This window comes from Protopterus annectens, chromosome 3.part1 (assembly GCF_019279795.1).
Source record: "Protopterus annectens isolate FY-2018-M chromosome 3.part1, PAN1.0, whole genome shotgun sequence".
NCBI classification, from domain to species: Eukaryota; Metazoa; Chordata; order Ceratodontiformes; family Protopteridae; genus Protopterus; species Protopterus annectens.
In genome coordinates this window covers 480,103,783-480,128,234 of record NC_056732.1, presented here as the reverse complement: position 1 = coordinate 480,128,234, position 24,452 = coordinate 480,103,783, and the positions used below count along the sequence as shown (strand labels likewise).

The window sequence follows — 24,452 nt, the reverse complement described above, 5'->3', positions numbered from 1 at the left end:
GCTAATAGTATTGTACCCCTTGACAGCCTCAATAGTATAGTTCCAGCATTAGGCCCCCAATTAAACCACATCCTTCCTCATTAAAGTAAGCAAATTTACACCTAGTATTATGGATGGTCAGTTCTCCTCCATTTCTCCTACCAGCCTGATTGACATGGGTATCCTGAGGCAGTGTAGCAATTGCCCTCATGTACACTGACAACCCACTACTTCTAATCCACTCAAGCTCAATTTGTGAGTGATGCATATACACTAAAAATTTGGAAGCGTTGCTCTCTCATTCACAGATACTGAACAGGTTGTCAGCCCACATTCTACAACTCCTGCACAAATCATTCTCTCAACACGTAAACCATCATATGCAGAGGTACTCACCAGAAAATTACCTAAACACCAGAGACCTCTAAAACACAAACAAGCTACACCTAATACAGTACCTACAGAACTCAATACACATAAAACCACAAGCAAATATGCCTCACCAAACAACCCCCTAAGGCAAAGCACATCTAAACCAAATGTTTTGGTCATAGGCTCTATACTGAGACACACACATGTCCCACTCACCAGGCCAGACAAGGAGAAAGTTATTGTCAGCTGTCTGTCGGGTGCCAGGATTCACCAAATCACACACACACTGAAGTCTCTCCACACCAAATACTGTTATGACTCCGTCATAGTTCATGTTGGTGTGAATGACTTGAGATGTACCTCAAAGGACTATATGAAGAAAGACATGACTGGGTTCTCAGAATATGTGTCTCAGGCAGGTATGTCCCTCACCTTGAGCAGCATACTACCTTTACCTAAGATGATACCACAATATAAACAAAAATTCTTGACTTCAACCATTGGCTTAGTTTCTGGTGTCACTCTAAGGGGATCCAGTACCTGTCAGCCTGGGATGACATGGTAGAAATTATGCGCTGCTTTGCCAGAGATGGTCTTCATCTGTCACCTGTTGGATTTCGGTTACTGGCTAAGACTCTTACCTCCCCCATAGTGGCTTTTTTAGGCAATATCACAACAACAAAATTCCCAACATAAAAATATCTTTTAAAAGCAACTTCAAGGTTATGCTGCCAAACGCATGGAGTCTAAACTTAAAACTGCACTCACTGGAAGCAGCCCTCATCTTAGAAGATGCTGACATCTGTGCAGTCACAGAGACTTTGTTTAAGACCATGGAAGTAGCCCAGCCATACCGGGTTATAATGCCTTCCACACATTCAGACCACAAACTGAAAGTACTAGAACTAAAGGAAGGAGGTGGAGTATCAATATACATCAATATAAATACACCTCTAGATTGGTTAAAAAAACAACTCCCTGGAACAAATCCAGGTCCAATTACCTGTAGGTAAGACCCCTCTCCAAGTTATTGCCAGTAACAGGACCCCCTCCATGAACCACAATACCCACACAAAATACTTGGTAACTACTTGAATCACTCAAGGTTCAGAGGTTCATAGGTGTGTACTAGGCTAATGGCCCTGGAGCCTTTAAAAGCCTAGCCCATAGGATTACCCTGGCATCATGTCACCTGGCCTTAGTTCCTAGTGCCTCTGTCAAGTAAAGCTACTGGAGTGATCCCTGGGGTGAATTTTCTATTGTCCATCCATTCATCAAGATTTCTCTTGAAGAGGGCCAGTAAGGTGCTCTGCTTGTCATGTATGGGAAGTCTGTTCAATAGCATGGGCAGTGTCTGGGTTATGAACCTGTCCCTCCAGCATGTTTTGTTGATTGTGGTAATGAGGCTGAGGTCTCTGGAGCATGTGGTGCTGAGGGATTGGGATTTCTTTAGATGTAGCATTTCTAACAGAGCTGGGTCAGACATGGCTTTGTAAATCAAGTGGAGATCACCTCTAAGTAGGCGATACGAAACAGAGAATAGTTGGAGTTTTTTAAGTCTGTCCATATAGAACAAATGTTTAAGGCCTAGGATACCCTTTGTGAGGTACTTTTGCGGCCTCTCCAGTTGTTGCAGGTGTTTAGTGAGGTACATGCCAGATGGGGCATTGTACTCAATGACTGGCCTAATGAGGGAAGAGTAGAGGGGGACAATGACCTCGTTCTTCCTGGATGCAAAACCCTTAGTAATGAGATATACCACATAGAAGGACTTTCTGACCACAGTGGCAATTTGGTGGTCAAAAGAGAGGTTGCTGTCAACCTGTGTTTCCAGATCTCTTACAATGCTTTCTGTGTTCAATGGACTACCATCGATGTGGTAATTTATGGGAACTGGGTTTTTCACAAAGGGGATGACGACACATTTTTTGGCATTGAGCTTAAGGCCATGGTTCTGACACCAGTCGTTGGTCTCAGTGAGGCCTTTCTGTAGGATGTCAACATCACTTGGGGAGTTAATAATAGCTCCCAACTTGCAATCATCTGCAAACTTTGTCAGCCGGAGTCCCTTCATGTTGGCCTGGACTTCAGAGAAGTACATACCAAACAGAAGACGACCAAGGACCGAACCCTGTGGGACTCTCATAACCGGTAGGCAGTCTGACTTGGAGTCAGCTACTTTTACACTGTGGGTTCTACCCATGAGCCAGTTTACAACCCATCTATTGATATAGGGGTTAATGCCTAGCTTAGTGAGTTTTTCTATGATTACTGAGTGGGGAATGGTATCAAAGGCCTTGGCCAGATCAAGGTAGGCTGTATGAACCACCTTGCCTTCATCCACAGCTCTGGTGACTGACTCAAAGAAGTTGACCAAGTTGAACAGGCATTACCTACCCTTCACAAAACCAAACTGTGTGGGATCCAGAGTTTGGACATTCCCTATATCCTTATTTATTATGTCCACGATGATGCGTTCATAGCTTTGCATATCAGACTTGTCAGGCTAATGAGGCAATAGTTCCCAGGGTCTGTAGTCACTCCTCCTTTGTGGAGAGGGATGACTGTAGCAGTCTGCCATATGATAGGGACAAAGCCTGAGGTGAGGCTGTGATTGAACAGAGCACACAGGTGAGGTGCCAGTTCATTCTGTAGTTCATGTAGAACATAGCCAGAGATATTGTCAGTTCCCATGGAAGCTGTATTCCTGGACTTGGACAGTGCTGTTTTAACATGTGCAGCAGTAATACTGGGTGCCTGGCAATCTACTGGTATTGTGACTGGTCCTGGGGGGGAGGGGTAAAGTTGGCACTGAATCTTTCAGCCAGTATGTTGGCAATATCTGTTGGCTCAGTATAGGAGGTATCATTGTGCAGTAGCCCAGAGCAAATCTAGGTATTGCCATGGAGATTCTTTACATAACTATAGAAGGCCTTGTGTTTGTCTTTAATATCTGCTGCAATTCTCTTTTCATAGCTCTTTTCATAGCTAGCTTTAGAGGAGTTGATGAGGGATCTCAACTTTTTGTTGAGGCTGACAAGGGAGTTTTTCCTGTCTTGGGATGTCACCTTATTCCACATCAGTTTCCTCCTTCTGTTGTAGAGTTTATTTATGGCAGGAGACCACCAGACTGGCTTCCTTTTTTGGAGGAGAATGTCTTGATTCTATTTGGTATGGCGAGATCCATTCATTTGTGTACATGTTCGTACAGTGCATTGGTGTGTGATTCGGTGGTCATGCAACTATTCTCCATTTGCATGAGTGCCGTGAAGTTATTCACCTCTGCTTTTAGGAGCGCAAAGTTAGCTTTGGAGAAATTTTTCACGGTGGTTACCTTTGCAGGGGGGTGAGTGGGAGGGATGTGGATTTCCAAAGTGATTAGTTTGTGGCTGGATCTAACCAGGGAGGAGTTGACTATTGGTGTAGAACAACAATCGCCCATGTTAGTAATGATCAGGTCAAGGATGTTGCTACCTCTAGTAGGGGTAAGAACAAGCTAGTCCAGGGTACTGGAATTAATGAATTCCAGGAAATGTTGGGCAAGTGTATTCGTACATGAGTAGTTTTCCCAGTAAATGGATGGGTAGTTGAAATCGCCCAGTATGAGAGTGTTAGGTTGGACCCTAATATTCTCCAGGGACATGGTAGGGGACCTATAGCAGGCCATGACCTGAATCGCTGTCTTACCCAATGTTTGCTGCACCTGAAGTATCTCAGATGTGTTATGTTGCACTACCAGTCTGAAGGTGTGTGCCTCCTTTTTGAATATGGAAACACCACTGCCTTTGGAGCTTTGGTCCAAGTTCTGGGGCCGAAAGGTGTGGAATGAGTTATAGCCTGGTAGTGTAGGAGTGCTTTCTGCTGCCTTGAACCAGGTATCTGTTACGGCACAAATATCAATGTTATCCATTTTAAGAAGTGCTTCGAGTGAGTGCATTTTAGGTGACTTTAACCATACATCCATAGATTGAATAAATTATACATGTACTAACACACTTGCTCAAAGGTTCTTGGACTTCAGCAATTCAAATGCCCTGAACCAGTTGGTTGACATCTCCACAAGGGGCCCAAACATTGTGGATCTGGTGGTCACTAACATGGGTGATAGTTGCACCACCCCATGTGTGCGGTCCTCCCTAGTGAGGTATAATCATAGATCAGTCTCATTTGAAGTAACAGCAATATCTTACTTTCTATAAGCAGCAACTAGACTAAAAACTTCTCCAAAGCCAATTATAACCTAATACGTGACAGCATTAATAGCTTCACAGCCCCTGCCCTCACTGAGGGCATGGATACCTATACTGGGATTTACACTAATTTCTTGTATAAGCATCCATAGAAATATATTGACTCCGCTGTAACTGATAGGATCAAAACAAGATCTTCAAGAAAGAACAAGCCTGCCTGGTGGACATCTGCCATTAACAGGTTATACAGTAAGAGAAAGAAATTACTGTCTCAGAGCAGGGAGAAATGGAATCTGAATTGGAAGCATTATCTCTTCAGCTTAAGCAAGCAAATAAGATACCTCGTAAGGCATTCTAAAGCTAGCTATGAATCCAAATTAGCCTCTTTCACTAAGGATAATTATAAGGCCTTCTTTAATTATATCAGAAACCCTAAAGGAAAAACTCAGATCAGTGCAAAACATGTTGTTAATGGAACCCACAGAAATAGCTAACCTGATAGCTGACAGGTTTACTGACAACTTCTCCACCACGTCCCCACCACATAGCCTCCAAAGCATCCCTACCACCTGTTCTCAACCTAGTATCTCCAAGGAACAGGTCATAAATGCTCTTTCCAAAGCCAAAAACACAGCCTCTATGGGATCTGATGATTTTTCAGGCTGCTTTCTAAATGGATTAAAACAGGAACTAGCTGCACCACTGGGTACTCTTTTTATCTACAGTCTAAGCACTGGTTTTGTACCTGCTGAATGGAAAAAGCAACCTCCATCCCATTACATAAAGGGGGTGCCTCCACAGACCCTGGGAACTATAGACCCTTAAGCCTGACAAGCCTAATCTGCAAGGCTATGCAAAGGATACTCATGAACCTTATCAACAAAGATATAGGAGACCTCAAATGTTCAACCCAAGCAGTTTGGGTTCATTAAAAGGCGATCCTGCTTCTTGAAGTTGGTGGACTTCTTTGAGACAGTCACCAAAGCCCCGGACGAAGGCAAATCTATGCATATGGTTTACCTGGACATATATACTATTCCCCACTCAGACATCTTTGATAAACTCACCCAGCTGGAGATCAACCTGTATATTGTCAGGTGGGTTGTAAACTGGCTCACCGCTAGAGATAACATAGTCAAAATAGGTGACTCTGCCTGCACCAACAGACCCGTAACCAGTGGTGTTCCACAGGGATTAGTGTTGGGGCCCCTATTGTTTGGAATCTACTTTTCAGATGTACAGGCTAAAACAATAGGCCTATGGTTGACAAAGTTTGCTGATGATTGCAAACTGGGTGCAGTCACTGAGTCTTCAAATGATGTTAACAATCTACAAGAGGAACCTACACAGACAAATGACTGGTGCCAAAGTCAAGGGCTAAAGCTCAATACAAAAAATGCATTATCATACCCCTTGGCAAGGTTGACATCCTTGCAGATTACCACATTAATAACAACACCCTAAGCATGCAATCAGTGGTGAGAGATTTGGGCACATAGATTGACAGCAACCTTTCCTTTGAACAGTATGTCTCCACAGTGATAAGAAAGGCTTTCTACTTTAACCACCTCATAAGTAAGGGCACTGCATCCAGAACAAAGAACAAAAGAGGTTATAATCTCCCTGTACTCTTCACTCATCAGGGCAATAATAGAGTACAATGCTGCCTTTTGTATATACCATACCATTCACCTGCAGCAACTGGAAAGACCTCAAAAGTTTCTTACAAAGAAAATTCAGGGTCTTCAGCATATGTCATATGTTGATAGACTAAAATCACTGTCACTATATTCTAATATACATAAAAAGTTAATAGTACAATAATTTTGACAGCCTACCTAGACCTCGCAAAGGCTTTCGACACCATTCCCCATTCTGGTACTATAGACAAGCTCACCAGCCTGAACATAAACCCCTACATCATGAGATGGGTTGCCAGTTGGCTCATGGATTGAACCCACATGGTGAGAGTTGCAAGCTCTAGGTCTGACTTTAAACTGGTTACAGTTGGTGTCCCCCAGGGCCCAGTCCTGGGACCCCTCCTGTTCGGTATATACTTCTCAGAGGTACAGGCAAGCACAGGAGGACTATGGCTGACCAAGTTTGAAGACGACTGCAAACTGGGGGCCATAATTGACTCTATTCCCAAGGTGATTAGAAAATACTTCTATGTGACCCACCTAATCACAAAAGGGTTCGCATCTAGAACAAAAGAGGTTATTGTGCCCCTCTACTCATCACTCATCAGACCCATCATAGAGTACAATGCCCCATTTGCGATGTACCTTACAAGACACCTGCAACAGCTGAAAAGACCACAGAAGTACCTCATCAAGAGGATGACTGGCCTCAAACAGATGCCCTATGTAGCCTGACTGAAGAAACTCCAGCTGTACTGAGTTGTATACCGCTTACTCAGACGTGATCTCTGCCTGACATACAAGGCCATGTCCAACCCAGAATTGATGGACATGCTCCACCTAAAAAAAAAAAAAAATCCCTGAGAGCCACATGCTCTAGGGATCTAAACCTCACCACAACAATAAATAGAATGTGCTAGAGGGATAGATTCCTGTCCCAGAGACTGCCCATGCTTTGGAACAGGATTCCAATCTACATTAGGCAGAGCCCCTCACTAACACTCTTCAAGAGAAACCTTGACGAGTGAATGGGAAACAGAATATTTACCCTGGGGATCACTGCAGTGGCTCTGCTGGACAGAGGCACAGGGAACTAATCTAAGGGGGCGACGAAAGCCAACACATTCTGGCTAGGCTTATAGATGCCCTCGGGCAGATAGCCTAGTACTTACCTATGAACCTATAAACCTATGACAGTATGAAGCATAGTCCAGACAAGAAGTATGAAACTCTAATGTTTGATAATATCAACTAACTGTAATGGTCCTTGAAGAGGGACAGGGCAATTTAAGAGGCAAAATCAAGAACATTCTCTAACTTAAGGAGCATTTAAGAGGTAAGGGGATGTGCTCTTATGTAACTGTGAGTAAGTTTATATGTGTGCATGTGTGTATGGATATGAATGAGGGAGGTGCCTGGGCCAACACTGTGCATGAGCTATCAGGAGTGACTACCACAGCAAAATGCTTATTAACACTTGCAGTAATCACCAAGTGATTCCGAAATAATCAAATTATCAGATAATAGCTCTTTCCTCACTACGGCTGATGTGTCTCTCAATTGCTGTTTTCATGACTGAGTTAAATGGCCTTTTTGTCATACCACTTAATGCTCATGGCTTGGTCTTTTCTGAATCCAATGCATAGAGTCTGAAATGAACATAGAATTAAAGGCACTAGCAGAACTGAAGATACAATAATCTGGTACAGCGCCATATGAAATATGTTATTTTGAGCTTGGGTCTTGAGAAGACATCTGCCTCACTAGAATGGAAATACCTTTAGCTAGTGATGGAATATTTTACATTTCCATTCACATTTATTAATCTAATTATATTTATAATCCTTGTATTATGCATGTTAAAGCTGGTCCGTCTTTGTATTTCAGGTAATGAAAAGCATTAGCGGAGCAAAGCGATGATCTTCTCCTCTATGTTTATCCCGTTTGCTAGACTTCATACAACGATTAAAAAGGATATTCATTAAATAATAATCAAAAACATACATCTGTTCTTTTTGTTAAAGAAACATTCTTAGTCATTTATAATATTACTGAATCGATATGCAAAGGTGATAATTATTGAATATATTTTGCTTTGCGTATAATTTACAAAGCACTCTAGAACGAAATACGTATTTACCTACTTAATAAAAAATCAAGATCAATATCTCCAAATGCATTTAATGACAAAGTCATTGCAGCACTTGCCAATTACCCATACTATTATATTACCTCTCCCTCAGTTCTGTTTGTGGCATTCAGCACATCGGACAATGATCAATTTCCAGACACTCATTGTTTCTGTAGCGGTTATGTTTTGATGGGGTCAGGTTGCTAGCCCAGCTCCCAACCCTCCTCAGAGGGCTTACCACACACTCACACCTAGGGTCAATTTAGAGTGTCCGTTCCACCTGCTGCATGTCTTTGGAATGTGGGAGGAAACCAGAGCATCTAGAAGAAACCCAATTGAATGCAGGGAGGACATGCAGACTCTACACAGAGGGCACCCCAGTGGAGAATTGAACCAGAGAACCTCTTGCTGTGAGGCGGCAATGCTAACCACTGCACCACTGCGCCACCTACATTAAATTAGTAGTCTGACCAAATGTACATATACAACTTACATTCTTAAAACATTCAAAAATTATGCATTCTAGATTTTCATTAATTAAAATTTTGACCTTTACTATATTTCCTGTAGACAGCACTTTAGTATTTAACCGCACAATAAATGAAAAACAACATTATAGCAGGAGAGTGAATTACTCTTCTTGTTTGTGTAATAATATTTAGAATCATTATAGGATAGTGAAAGTAAATGCAATCTAAATTATAACTATTTTAAAATGTCCAGTTTAAATGGAATTTTACAGAAATCAATTTTAACTCCTGACAGAGACCATTAACGTATTTATAACCATAACAAATGTTTCATTTAGTTCTAAATCCCATTTGGGTGGCAAAGTGGTGCAGCAGTTAATGTTATCACCTCACAGCAAAAGATTCTCTGGTTTGATTCTTCGCTGGGATGCCTTCTGTGTGGAATCTGCATGTCCTCCCTGTATTTGCATGGGTTTCCTCCAGGTGCTCCAGTTTCCTCCCACATTCAAAGACATTTATCTGGAGCATTTCTCCCTGGGTCACCGCTGAAAATAGACTCTGTCTTAGTCAGATTTTCCCAGTTAACAAATGTTAAATATAAAAATATATGAAAAATATTTATACACGTTATGTAGTATATTAAAGAGGCCGTGGTGGTGCAGCGGTTAGCATTGTCACCTCACAGCAAGAGGTCCTCCCGTTTGATTCTTGGGTGGAGCACCTTCTGTGTGGAGTCTGCATGTCCTCCCTGTTGTCGAGTGATGTTTGAAAGAATGCAGGTAGGTGCATGCATGAATGAGTGTGCCTTCTTTGAAGGTTGGGCATCCACCTGGCAACTCGGCACCATAAAAATCCACTGCCAGTCATTCCGCTGTGGCAACCCCTAACCGGGAAAAGCTGAAAGACTATTATTATGTAGTATATTAAAATCAAAACAAATATACCTGAAAATTATTAGAGTTTCATGATTTTGCATGACTAAATTATCATTTTTTAATCTTAATGAAAGTGCACTTGGATAAGCATTCTTTACCCTACATAAAATTATTAAAATGCTTAATAAAGATGATATTGAATGCTGGAGAAGTCTCACCTCAAGAAAAGTTAACTGAAAACACATGTTCTATGTTGTCAATTACATGATAAGTTTTGGGAATATGTTCAAAATTTTGTAAGCGTTTAGTTTTATTTATTACTCCTTCAGCGTCTTGTATTAAAACTGGTGGATGGTGGTAGCAGTGGCCAATTAAGAAAGTATATATATATATATATATATATATATATATATATATATATATATATATATATATATATATATATATATATATGCTCATAGGTATATACTAGGCTAATGACAGCCAGGGCCTTTATAAGCCTAGCTGCCAACCCAGCTCTATTGTGTTCCCCATATAACATGGGCATCCATTAGGTGGGGTATATTAGTTAGGAGGTTGCTAAAGGTTTAGTGAAATGAAGTTGTTAGTTAGGGAATATTTATTGTTGGCCTCTGTCTTTAAGAGCCATGGGGACCAGACTGGGGGTGAATTTTTAATTTCCCATCCAATGGTCAAGGTTACATTTGAATAGGATTAGGGATGGAGTTTACTTCACATGGATGGGCAAGTCCATGTCCCCTCAACCTTGAGGCTGCTGAATTGAACATCAGTGGACTGTGACTGATGAAACATCATTTGACAACAATTCACTTGAGAATATAACTTTTCCTCCTTTATTATTAAGATTAAAACAAAGTGTATAAAAATTATATTTTGGTAACTGCTCTATTAACATTATATTTCAGTATTTATTTTTTTCTTTTCTCTTCTTATGTAAACAGTTTTCTTTTGTTTGGTTATTTTCTTGACATAATTTGTATTCCCACTTATAATTAAGGGGAAAATTACATGATTGTCAGGCATCAGTGCACAGATGTGTGTGTGTGTGTGTGTGTGTGTGTGTGTGTGTGTGTGTGTGTGTGTGTGTGTGAATTAATGCTGCATTGGATATGTGACTGTGGACCACAGGTAAAGGATATTTCTCAGTAACAATAGTTACGAAATTCCATATTTTACTCTCTGTGGACACAACGTATGAAATGCTGAGCATGACTTACTCTTATAGCCAAAAGCATACGGAAAAACCCATGCTAGTTTGGAAGAACAGAGATGATGGAAGAATAATCTGTTCATAATTATATACTGCAACATATTATACTTTTTCACTTACAACATATACATTATCACATAACTGTGACTAATGGTATCTTGTTATATGAATAGTATTGTAAGCTATCAACAGAAAGCTAACATCATTGCTAAAACTTTGCCACTGACATGGCAGCAGCAGAGGCGAGTCTGTTTATATGTTAGATTATGAACAATATAGTATTTTCATAGTTGTATTAAGTTCTCAGTAAGATAGCATGCAAGATGCTGGAGGAGGTCTCATTTTTAAGTTGACATCCAGATGGACAAATTTATTACCAGTACCAGGTGTGTGGGGATGGTTACTGAGATACTGTCAGTTGTTTTCAAAAAGATACAAACATATGCAGAACATGTGTGCTTATTGCTAGTTATAAAACTAGAATTATGAGTTCAAATGTCAACAAAAGCACCACTGCGAAGATTTGTGTGTGCTGAAAAAATGTTGTGCTTATACTGTTTGCATGGATATCTTGATTCAAGAATTATGAACATTTGTCTTATGCAGGGTTTTAGAAAAAAAAGCATTTTCTGAAGAATATGTGAGGATGCACAATTGTTCCTAAAGAAGAAATCAAAAGACACTATTCCTGAGCTCCTATTCAGGGAAGGATTAACTATTGAGCAGCCTAGTTTCCCATTCTTTATGTGTCTCAAAATAAAATGTAGATTTCCATGATTTTATGTGTGGTATTTCCCTTTTCTACACACTTGCGTGTCTGAGGAGTTAATACATTTAAATAAGGCAGTGGGGATGGCTTTGCCTCCCATATAGGAGTACAGGGGGACTTGCCTCCTAAAAAGTGTATTTCAATAATTGCCTTCAATATTTTTGAAAGCATCATGTTTCTGTTATTTTGAATTTGATTAAATTGTCGTTTAGTGTAACGGACTTTTGGCCATTTTGCCTGACTGAGTTCTTTTTCAGTGGAGTGGTCTTTCAATTTCCCAGCATCTACCTATACAGGATTGAGTCAAAATCCATGCTGAGCTACAGGTAGCCACATCTAACTCTACTTACTTGTAAAGTTCTCCTGTGACACAGTCAGAACACTGGATTAAGTTTATCTGACAGATCTTTCAGGCTATGAACCTCTGTTGGCTACTGTTCTACAGATCGTTGTCTTCCAGGAAAGCAGCTAGCTTTTGCACCAGGGCTCTCTACATGGCTTTCCCTGCCACTGGCATTTTGCTAACAAGCTTGAATTTCTCTGTATTTTTCTACCCCACCTCCATACAAGGGTATCATAGATGCTAACTTATAGTCACCGTGCACCTCTGCAGTAGCCAGTGATCTATTAAAATGCAGCCAAGGGATCTGCTAACGCTTTGACAGAATTCCTGTAGATTCTTGAATGCAACCCATCTGGCTTCTGTACTTCATTCTTGCTTAAGGAAGCCAATTCTTTTTCATTCTCCTCCATGCCTGTCCTGGTATCTATCCAGTGTCTCCCCTCTATACTCCTTCCTCCCAGCACAGTGCCCTCTCCTTGCTTTCTTCATTTTGTTTCTTGTGATCTTCGTTGCTTTGCTTTGTTGCTTCCATTCTTCTTTCTGCTGTGTAGCTGAAGATGACTTGCTTTTTCCTCTTGATGCCTTCTGCCAACTCATTTTCAGCTTGTACCTCTGCTCTCCATACCTCTTTCATTGTTATCCTGCCTATCCCCTTGGAATGTACCTCCTCCACCTCTGCATCCCCTTCCACTTCTCGTATAACTTGTCTTGTGCCCTGATTGCTAACCTCACCTTTCGCTGAAGCCACACCAACCTTCTCATCTTCTTCAACATCTTGTCCATAGTTCTAAGAACTGTATATCTGACTCATGTTATAGCTTTTTTACTCTCACAGATTGTTCCCAGTCCCCTTACACATCTGATCCTATTCCCCAGTTTATCATAACCCACTCAATAAAGTCCCACAGCATCATCTTTGCTTTTATGTTTCCACATTTTCCCCACAATAACCAGAAATTGACATACTCATTGCTAGGTATTAGTGCTTTCGCTGTAACATTGCTGACCCTCTCTACCTCTGTTAGAACATTCTGTCCTTTATCATACAGTTCAGCATCAGCTGGCTTAGTTTCCTCATGCCCTAAGACTTCAATAAACCTGGAGCTGGTAGACTTCCAGTCCCACTCCTGGAAGACGTATGAGTCTGATGACTATTTTTCTCCTCTTTCTCCTACCTCATTCCTTTATTTTTTTTAAGTTTCTCATCTTCTCCCCTTGACATGTTATGGGGCCTGTATCAGAATCAAGCCACCATTGCTTACTCCCTTCCACTACATTAACAAGTTAGTTAACCTAAGTTCTTACTCCATGACCTTAGATTATGATCCTGCGTCTTCCCCTTGGTGTTTCTCCTGCTTTGTGATCTTTTGTTTGATGCTACCCTTTATGTTGATCACTGCTTCACCTTCATTCATCCCTTCACACTCATTGCTGAACACCTTATACCCTGACATTTCCATGTTCTACTCCTTCTTGTCACGATTCATGTTTTTGGGATACCAGCAATGTCCACCCTTGCTCTCCTCCTGCAGAGGTGCCTGCAGCTTCCCATATATTACCCAGATGCCTTGCATTGCATATTAATGCCACCCAAACATGCTCCAATGTGTTCCTCAGCTATGTTTTGTGCCTCTTATCTCCTTCTTTGCATTGTCTAAGTAGCTGCTCCCCCAGCTTGCACAACTACATGCTTCTACCCCCCCCCCCCCAGCTTTGTGACTACAATTGTTACTTCCTTCCATGGCTTGCTAAGTTTGTCCAACATAAAAAGCACCACATGAACATTGTACAAGATAAACAATAGATTTACTTTCACATGTTGTATATCGTCTGATATCAACTGTCTTCTTCAAACTGAGTGCAGAGAAAGACTGACACTTAAAAATATGTTTACATAAAGAACAAGGTCCACAGGGAGTACATCCAGTTTGTTACACCACAGATCTGTCTGTTTCTTTATCATGTGCAAACTAGACAGACACAGTCCAATATCCCTACCTCTTCTGCAACTAAATTTACAGTAATCAGGTACACATTTGCTCAAAACTGGGCTGCTAAGCAGCATTGACCAAAGTGTGTTAATAATCTGTTTAATGCAAAAAACGTTTATTCCATAAGTGGTGGTAAATCGAGTAGCATCAGAATTTTGTTTCCCTTTATTATTCTGATACCATGTAGAATACAGCAAATATTCAGAAATAAGATCTAGCTGTAAAACATAGATGCTACTAGCAGTAAAGTAAGATAACTTCAGTGGGATGAAAACAGATAATGCAAGCTTACTATAGTATATTTATAACTTATGCTTGTGTTACAATACCTTCCAAAAGTTTGTAAAAATGACATTATTAAACCCTTCAGTAAAACTAAAAACACAAGACTCCTGCTTAGATTTAGGTTTACATCAATCCAATTGTTGGCAAAGGTCTTGATAAACTTGCAAATCTAGTGCACTTCTGCAGGTTCTAAAATCATAGGACTTCTGCTACCACTGAATTCACTCAATCGTTTACTTCATGTTGATTCTAAGGCATCTGTAATGTAGCTAAAACAGGCAATATGCTTTTCAGGCTTCTGTCTGTCAACAAATGAACTGTTAGATGATTCCTTGTAGTGGATAATTTTATTTAATTATTTACATATTTATTTATTTAGTTGCTAGGTTAACTGGCTGATTAGCGCCCCCAGAACAGACTAGTGACTTTAAGGGAGTAACAGGAGTGACAGCACAAAAACCAGAGAATCTAAGAGACATTGATGATTCTTTAACAGTGAGTGAGTAAGTGACATAATGCTTTGTATTGATCTATGTGGAGGGCCTTATAAATTGCCGGGCTGGCAACTCGACACTGTAAAACTTCACTGCCAATCATGAGCGGACAGATGATCCACTGTGGCGACCACTAATCAAGAAAAGCCAAAAGAAAAAGAAGAAGAAAATGTTCTGCTGATCATATTAATTACTTGCGGAAATTTGGGCAGAGCACCAGGGAAATGTTGATACTGTTTAGGATAAGTACAATAGTATCTATTACACCCAGCTGAGTTACCACCAACACAAGCAAGTAGGTTCAGCACAACATCTGATGAATGTCATGCTCAGGAGTGCAGTGTTCTCCTTCTGTATTGCAATGTCACTACTGGAAAATCAACCAAGTACCTGTTGTGGGTATAGAACCCACAGCCTTCTGATATTCCAGTATTTATAATAAATAAATAAAAATAAAAAAAGTGTGTTGCCTACTGAACCACTGATATCAGCAGTCATTTATGCAATCATTAAATTATTTAACTGTCTTCTTCTTCTGGCTTTTTCCCAGATAGGGGTCACCACAGCAGATCACCTGTCTGCTCATGATTGGCAGTACAGTTTTATGGTGTCAAGTTGCCAGCCCGGCACCCAACCTTCCTCGGAAGGTACACACATACACACACTCACGCCTAGGGCCAGTTTAGAGTGTCCAGTCCACCTACAGCATGTCTCTGAGATGTGGGAGAAAACTGGAAAACCCAGAGGAAACCCACACGACCACAGGGAGGACATGCAGATAGCATACAGAAGGCACCTCAGCTGAGGATTGAACTGGAGAACCTCTTGCTGTGAGGCAACAATGCTAACCATTGCACCACCATGGCCACTATAATGAAATAAAATTAGCAGTTTTGTACTAAATGTGATGTTCCCTCTTTTGTGACTCACAGTGCAAGATTAAATAGATAAAATGAGAATATTTAGGTAGAATGTCTTTGTTATTTCTTTTTACTTTATTATAGGCATTCTAGTGCAGAACTTCAAACAGAAGTATCATGACTTCTGGGTGAAGGACACCTGCAGTCTGACGGGACAAGCATTTTCCTTGTTGATTGCTCAGTTAAAAAGTACCACACATCAGTTTTTCTTGATCAATATAACATTTCTGTCATATGTGTGGGGAAGATACTGACTCTAAAGACCCCTTCCCAGTTTAAGCTACTCCCTTATTTCATAAGGAAACACCTAGTCTATAGTGTGCAGAAAATCATAACTGGTCACTGCAAAAATTAAACTGCATGAAGTTGAAAAAGATAGAAACCACAAGAAACAGATCACAGTTTAAATAAACTTCTGTTACATAAATGCAAAGAACTTTCTTTTGCATTTTAGTTTTCTGAAAAACTACTCTGCACGGTCTAAAATCCTAACATCAATCTTTACATTTTCTGGCCATTAAAACAGAAAGTATCTTATTGCCTTGTATCAAGAATCACTGTAATGAAGTAGAACAGTGTAAAAGGTATACAAGAATCAATGGTGTATATCATGGCAGTTATAGGAACAAAGACTTGGTGGATGACAACCTAAAAGTGCATATTATACCCATCCCTGTAAGAGATAATTTTAAATTTAGCCTTGAAAGATACATTACTTCTACTTCTTTAGCTCACAGCTTCAGGAACCTGCAGACCTGCACACATTCCAGACTTATATAACAAGGGGCATCATGTAATCTCAGATTGCTGGTAGGATTAACAAAGTTTATTCATCCCATTTATTTATTTCTTTTGCAATGTCAAGTGCCATTAGGATTTAGAAAATTTGACATATCTAAAAAGCTCAGTAAAAGTTAAGGAATGATGCTGAAAAAGAAACAGAAACAGAGCAGATTCTTTTCTCAAAATAATTCTGTTAAATAAAATGTTACAGTTTCTAGACAAAAATCCGACAGTAGCAATGCCCCTGAACAAAGAGTGTTCAAAGAATTAAATACAGGGCTGTAAAGAAATGAAAATAAACAGGGAGGGAATATATAATTCCATTTTTTGACTGCATGACTGTTAGCCAGTTATTGAATGGAAACACAAACAGGACTGAAATCTATTTAGCATGAATATCAAGCTCAATGTAGATACGGAGGATTTAAAAGCCTGACACAAATTCTTTGCCTTGCAATGCAGACGAGATTTCAAGGAGCTGGCAGTAAGCCACCTGGCACATCTCTTCATGGGTTTCACTGGACCGTGCATTAATCATCAAGACTGAACTTTTAATAACTTTTTAACAAATAAGGCTTTATGTGGATTAGCTTTTATTACACTTACCGGTGCAGAGCTGTCCCTTTGGCCCCTTGAGCGCACCATTCTCCCAAGCATTTCAACACCATCAATAGTGATGTTCCCTGCAGCATTAATTTCCTTTTCACCTACTGGCTTGCAGTCAATGACTACTTTTGCGGTTGTTTTGCTTATAATTACATGAAGCTGTAAGAAAATTTAAGAGAGTTTTGTAAGTACATCAAAAGTTCAGGGAAATTCAAGCATCCATTTTACAGTAATTTGAAAAAAGTAATTTCAGCAAACAGAGCTTTCAAATTTCATTATTTTCAAATTTCATTGACAAAAGTGTGCAAATTAATTCAAATGAAATGTAAAAAGCAACATTATGATTTTTGGCTTGAAATATAATTAATAAAACATAACTAATGATGTTTATAAATATAACCCAAATACAAATTATTGCTAAGAATGCTTTGAATGTTTAAAGAACTGCACATTGTTACACACTAAATGATTAGTCACTAGTTAAAAAAAATGTAAAAGCAAATAGGATAATATAGTTCAACTTGAAAACTAGCTGAACTAAGAAAAAACATGCATTAAAAAGTCTTGCAGAAGTATACACTTATAGGTATGTAGGTCCTGCATTTAAACTACTGTGAAAAAATGAATACCACAGCTGTACATTGTTGCATTTGTGTAACAGGTTCTATGAGCAATACATGTTTGAAATAGGTGCAGGTGCATTACTATACCACGCATTTCTCTTGAATTGTTTTTAGAGAGTAGGGAATCAGAAACAAAAATACATGCACTTAGCTGTAAGGGGAATTTGCAACTTAGTACAATCTGTCATGTCCAACAAAATTCACAAAATCTTAGGAGCCAAGTGTTTGCAACTACTGACTCTGTGCAAACTATGCCTGGTATCTCAGCTACCTATGTGGAGCAATAAAAACAGGGAAATAGGGATGTAATTCTTAGTAATTGATCTTGCATCTATGTGGCCCTACACTGTACTCTGACATTTTATGATAGGCGCATTGTATGTGCATGCAGAACACAAGTGGATGTTCCATTAACTTTGTTAGCACTAATAAGGGGCAACAACATTTTAATGTTATTTCCTTTACGTTTGTATAAAATGCCTTATCCAGCCAAATACCTTCTGCCATTTGTGTGCCTAGTCTAATGCCACCACAATGTTGTTAGGAGCAATGATATGCTACTAGAGGCAATGATACGTCGACTGAGGAATTAAAAGGGCTGTACTTAGCCACCTTGCAGCTTAGTGCAGCATGTCATATCCTCTAATTAATTATCCAGGAGGGATCTATTCACAGCCATCATTTCTGAATATATATGTAGGGCTAAGTAGAAGCTGGGAAGTAAAGCGCAGGATAATGCTAAGTTACTTGGCATAGTTTCTGAATCTGGGATCAGTCTTTTTTATGTCTTTGTCATACCTAGTAGAAGGAGCTTGCATTTTGGCATTTATCCAGATATTAAAACATAATTAATAAAAGATGTGCCAAAGGTCCTATTTATTTTGATATCATGGGTATAAGTAAGCTAAGCTGCATTTACAGAGTAGTGGTGCAACCGGCATGTGTTTGTATACTCCAACAAAAGGCTAGGTGAACAGTAAAATGGCATTTCAGTTCAAAATTTGAAGAGACAGAACCAAATAAGCTCAAAACCTGAAAGCTGCTGGACTAAAATAAAGACCCATGCAATAATTAGATATGTCAAGGAAAACAGTAGAGTCTTTAATATATTTCAGAAGAGGAAAGTTGACCAAAATAATGTAATCTGAAGACAGAGGTTCAATGGCTCTGTTGTATTATGAAGAGTATATATATATTTTTTTCATGGAAAATCTGGTGGATGTATGGAGTTCCTTCTTGAGGAGACTGTGTGATGAAAAATACAGATTTTAAGAATTAGATATAATGATCTAGGGAGACTTTCTAAGCCTAGCCAAGTTTTCCAAAAGAATAATCTCAGTCTTTATCCAAACAAGACATGGAGGACTAGGCATTTATACGTTACCTCTGTGTATAAGGGACATGGGCGCCAGGCCTAGTGTAAATCACCTGTTCCTCATTCATTATTCTAGGTTGCACTTAAAATTGGGTAGTAGACAAACTCAGCTTCACATGGATAGGAAGCCTGTTCCATAGGAAGAGTAGTCTCTGGGACAAATATCTGTCTCTCCAGCATGTTTTGTTTATGTCACAGACAAAATTCAGGTCCTTAAACCATGTATTTCAAATACTGTTTGACTTATGGATATGCAGGAGATTTTTAAGTCTGGGTTGTGCAGATGCCTTGAAAGCCAGGTATGGATCACCCCTCAGCAATCTATAGGAGACTGAGTAGAGGGAAAGGGCATTAAGGTGCCCTGCATAAGGCAGGTTTGTTACACCTTGTATTACTTTGGTAAGGAACAGCTGAGGTCGTTGTAGTTGTTCCATATGCCTGGTCAGGTATATACTGAAGGAAGCATTGTACTCTATGATTGGTCTGATAAGGGAAGAGTACAGTGGGATAATTACCTCTTTGGGCATATATACCATGCCCTTACTTATACGTTGAGCAACATAAAAGGATTCCTTCATGACTGGTGGTCAAAGGTAATTCTACTGTCTATGTATGTACTCAGCTCCCTGACTACTGGGTCAACTCTTTGGGGCGTATTATCGACATGGTAGTTAACTGGGATAGGTGACTTCCCAAATGGTATGATTATGCATTTCTTAGCATTTCACTTAAGACCATTGTTTTGGCACCATTTGTTAGACAGAGATAGACCTTCTTGAAGAATGCTTGTGTCCACAGTGGAGTCAATGATAACCCCCAGCTTGCAATCATCTATAAACTTAGTCAGCCATAAATCTTCAGTGTTTGCTTAGACTTTAGAAAAATAGATGCTGAAAAGGACTGGGCCTAGTACTGAGCCCTGGGGGACTCTGTTAGTGACTGGCCTCCTGGGTCATATCAATGAGTCATTTGTCTATCCAGCAGGTGATAAAAGGGTTTATACCTAAATGAGTGAGCTTGTCTATAAAGCCTGATTGGGGTATTGTATCAAAAGCCTTGGCCAGGTCAAGGTAAGCTGTGTGCAGAGTCTTGCTCTCATCCATTGCCTTGGTGATTCTGTCAAAAAGTTCCACAAGATTTAATAGGCATGACCTTCCTTTAACAAAGCCAAAATGTGATGGGTCCAGCCTTTGCAGGTTACCTATGTCCTCATTTATCATGTCCATGATGATTCTTTCCATGGTCTTACATATGAGGTTGGTCAGAGTTATGGGCCTGTAGTTAGCCAAGTTGAAAAGAGATTCAAGTGAACCATGAAGGTCATGCTTCATGCTATTTAGTAGGCATCCTGGGATGTTATCGGAGCCCTTCAATGCATTGTTTTTGGCCTTGGAAAGTGCATTGAAGATGTGTTCCCTAGTAATGGTTGGGGGGATTGTGGTATGAGTAATTTTTTTGGACTATCAGAGGTGAAGAAATCTGAGCTGAACTTGTCAGCCAAATGGTTGGCAACGGCCTCTGGTTTAATGTGGGTGATGCCATTTGCAATAAGTTCTGCACATTTTATGAAGACACCTTTTTGTATACATATACTTAGACTACCTATGGCATCCAGTACTGCTGGAATATCCTGTGCTGAGAGGTCATCTCAGTGGTCATAAAAGGAGGATGATATTTTTATTATGTGGAAAGGAAATGTGGTCAAATTTAATATCTTTATTAATTATTTAGAAAATACCACTGATTTTTTAAAGTTTACTTATCAATTTTCCCCCAGTGAGATTAATTATTTGGATATAATACTGGGAAGAGATATGAGTAAAGATCAGTCTACATGCAACATATTTAAAAAGAGCATATTTTCAAATACATATTTACATTATAACAGCTGTCACGCCACATATCAAAAGCGAGCAATTGTTAACAGGCAGTTAGTACAGATATCAAGACTGATTTGTGAGGATAGTTGGTTTACTAAACACATGGATTTTGTATTGACCATGTTTAGGAAGAGGAGGTACCTGCAACAAGACATCTTGGAAATGTTCAAGAGAGAGATGTAATTGATGGGAGGTCAGACAGATTTGCACCATAACTTGGTGACAGGGGAAAGATAAAAACGACCCAGTAATTAGCATAAATCAGGGTACAAACCTATTCCTAGTTTTGCCATTCAGCATTAACACTTATAAGTTTACAGAAATGTTTAGGAAGACCTGGAATGTTGTATTTACACAGGAATTAAAGGACAAGGTCGGTGAAGGTCTGACAATAATGTTTAATAAAGACAGGAACATTAAAAACTACCTGGAAAGAGTCCCTCAGATGGAAAGGTTGCCATCAAAAAGTAAAATAATTAATAAATGTGTTAGATATAAATATTGTAGATTTGTAAATGATGGATCATATGTAAGTAATTCTCATTATGAAAAAAAAAGAAAACTATAGCATGTCCAGAGAGATTTAATTGTGAAATGACTGGTGTTGTATGTCTGTCAACCTGTACTTCCTGCCCAGTTTTTTATGTGGGGAAAACATCCAGCAAATTAAAGAATAGAATAAAATAACATAATTATGACATTAGGAGGAAGACTTTAGCAAATGCTTTGAGTAAATATGCAATCAATTGCAGTACATTAAATACATTTATTTTTTTATAGATAAGGTTTGTCAGAACCAAAGGGGAATTGATATTAAAACATTGCTGGAACACAGACAACTGGCATGGCAAAGTGCCAGTGTGAAGTCAGGAATAAATGATTGTATTTCTATAGCTAGTGTTTTGAAATATAGGGCCATCATTCTTTAAGAATTTTATACTTTGCGAAGATATATAAAATGATGAACAGAAATATGATTTTATTAATTATTGTTTCTTATTTTTTATTAATTGAGTTTATGAATTTTGACAAATTATTTAATGATTGGAGTATAGCACTGTCAGTGATAATTTTTACAATTAAATGATGTTTTTATAAGTGCTACATAAAGGACAAAGATGTGTTATGGTAATCAAGTATTTTTAGAGTGTGGATTTTTTAGAAATTCTTGTTAGAATTTAATCATGTGATCTTGTTGAGATGGGTGTTTACCTATATAAGATTGTAATGGTAGCTTACTACTACTTTTTTATTCTGAAGAAGTTCCATGAAAAAGATAAAAGGGATGAAAGTGTTTGGTTTGAGTGTTTTTTTACAATAAATCCATGGAAGATTGCACATCTGACTGGACTTGCTGCATTTTGGTTTTTGCTTTAGTCACAGTGTCAGATTGTTGGTTCCTACTTAGAGGCCAGACACACAGTCTATGATCCTCTTCTTGAATATCCTTGGAGGTAGAAGGCCTTTGCCTTTCTCTAAGGAAAGGTAGCTCACTCCAGTGCTCAAGGGGGCTTCCTTTAGTTACCTCTTAATCCAAAGGCCCACTCAGTCTTTTTGTATTTCTTTATGCTCTGTCCTTATCTCAATATATGGTTTTAACCCTACTCTGGGTTCTTGGGATCTTGTCTTGCTGCTTAAACATTTGGTTCCCTGCCTTCACTTTCATCTGTGTAGTACAGGGGCATAGACTCCCTTCTTTGGAAATATCCATACCTTGGTCTGCCCTAGACCCTCTATGAGTAGTGTAGGTCTCTCAGGCCCTCTTCTTTCATACAGATTTAGGCTGGTGTGGGTGTCTGTGGGGTACTGACTAATATACTGCATTGATTTTATACTTCATTAGGAACTGTTTAAGGCTCCCTACTATTTTCTTTCCATTGTTTCTAGGCAGTTTTGAAAAAAAAATATTTCTCAGTTATTAAATTATGATTGAGATAATAACTATTGGGTATAAGACTTTTCCAGACTGATTTTGCAAGTCCACCTGTGGAATTAAGTGGCATATTTTTCCCAGGATATGCACACCACCTTGATTGACTTCGGAAAACATGCTTTTTTTCTTGCAGTTTTATTGATCTTTCCCCAAAGTAATCATATTTCTGGAGTCTAACGGTCCTTGTAGTTCTTGCACATCTATTTTGATGAAACACCTCATTAACTTTGCAGCAGCATAGTAACAGAATGTGGACTTGACCAGGTGAGTTGTCACCTGATCACATTTCTTAGCCTCTTCACTTCCTCCCATCTCCTTAGTTATCTGCATGGAGGTCTCTACTTTGGTGCATATAACAGGGGGAAGGAGAACCTGATTTTGTTTTATACAATATAGTATCGTAAATGTGTTTCAAACACTAATGTGTGTGACCAAACAACCCACTTGCTGGCCTTTCTACTGTGTAACTGAACTACTGAAGAAGGTAATAAATTCAACAAGCTGCACCCTGCTTTCCTCAACACAACAGCAAAGAAAATTGCAAAACCACTCACAAATATTTAAGTTATCTTTTATAACAAGTACATTACCACAGCATTCAAAACTCTCCAACCAAACATCCACATTTCTTTTCTCAACAGAAAGATTAGAGACATACCTCCATATCTCTGTAAAGTAACAAAAATATTTGAAAAAAATCTTATATTAACAACTATTTAAACATATAAATAGCCATGGACTCCTTTGTGATCAGAAATATGGTTTCAGAAACTCCTATAGCAGCATAACAGCTCTCATCTCAGCAATTGATAATATCTATTGTAACATAAACAATAGCCTTAGTACAGTCAGGATTTTCACAGATATTACCAGGGCATTCGAGACAATTAGTCACAACCTTCTCATTTACAGACTTAAAAAGTTGAACTTTGGAGACAATATAATTTTATGGTTTTAGAACTACCTGAAAAATACAACTTTGCAGCTCTACAGTAACAACACTTTTTCAGAGAAAGGGACCTTTAGCATTGCCATTCCACACTGCGGAGTGGTAGGGCCTCTTCTCTTTTCACTTTTTATTAATGACTAATGACCTCACACTTTTACTCCCCGACCTAAATATCATTATGTATGCAGATGACATTCTTATGCTGGACATCAGCAAAGCACAACAGACCCTTCAAGCAATAGCACACCCTAAATTCTCATCTCTGTTTGAAAGTCTTCACCCAGATAGACTCCTGATTAACTCATCCAACACTAAAGTTAAGTTATTTGCGACTGCTAAAACTATCAGTCTCTACAAGTTATAATGCACAGAGATTTAAATGGAAATATTATTCCTACTGTATATGAACAAAAATACCTAGAACTAAGTCTGGTTCCCCTCTGGAACTTTGCAATTTACACAGAGAACATCAAAAGCTGTTAGGTTCACAGGTGCATACTAGGATATTAACCTGTGAGGATCTGAAGAAGCTTAGCCATACGTTCCCATCATTTCCATGGTAGTTTTTCAGACCTAATATTTTACATAGGAATAACCCAGATATGGGCTGCAA

The 24,452-nt window shown here is 39.1% G+C and overlaps 1 protein-coding gene across 2 annotated transcripts in view; it reads right to left on the bottom strand.

Annotated features, from left to right (window-relative positions):
• COL14A1 (collagen type XIV alpha 1 chain) overlaps positions 1-24,452 on the bottom strand; it is a gene marked incomplete at its 3' end in the record, with an annotated part of 1,869,522 nt that overhangs the window by 539,431 nt on the left and 1,305,639 nt on the right. For both annotated transcript variants that reach the window (XM_044066920.1, XM_044066919.1), the window contains 1 exon segment: positions 17,080-17,238. In XM_044066920.1, coding sequence (XP_043922855.1) covers positions 17,080-17,238 — 159 coding nt within the window.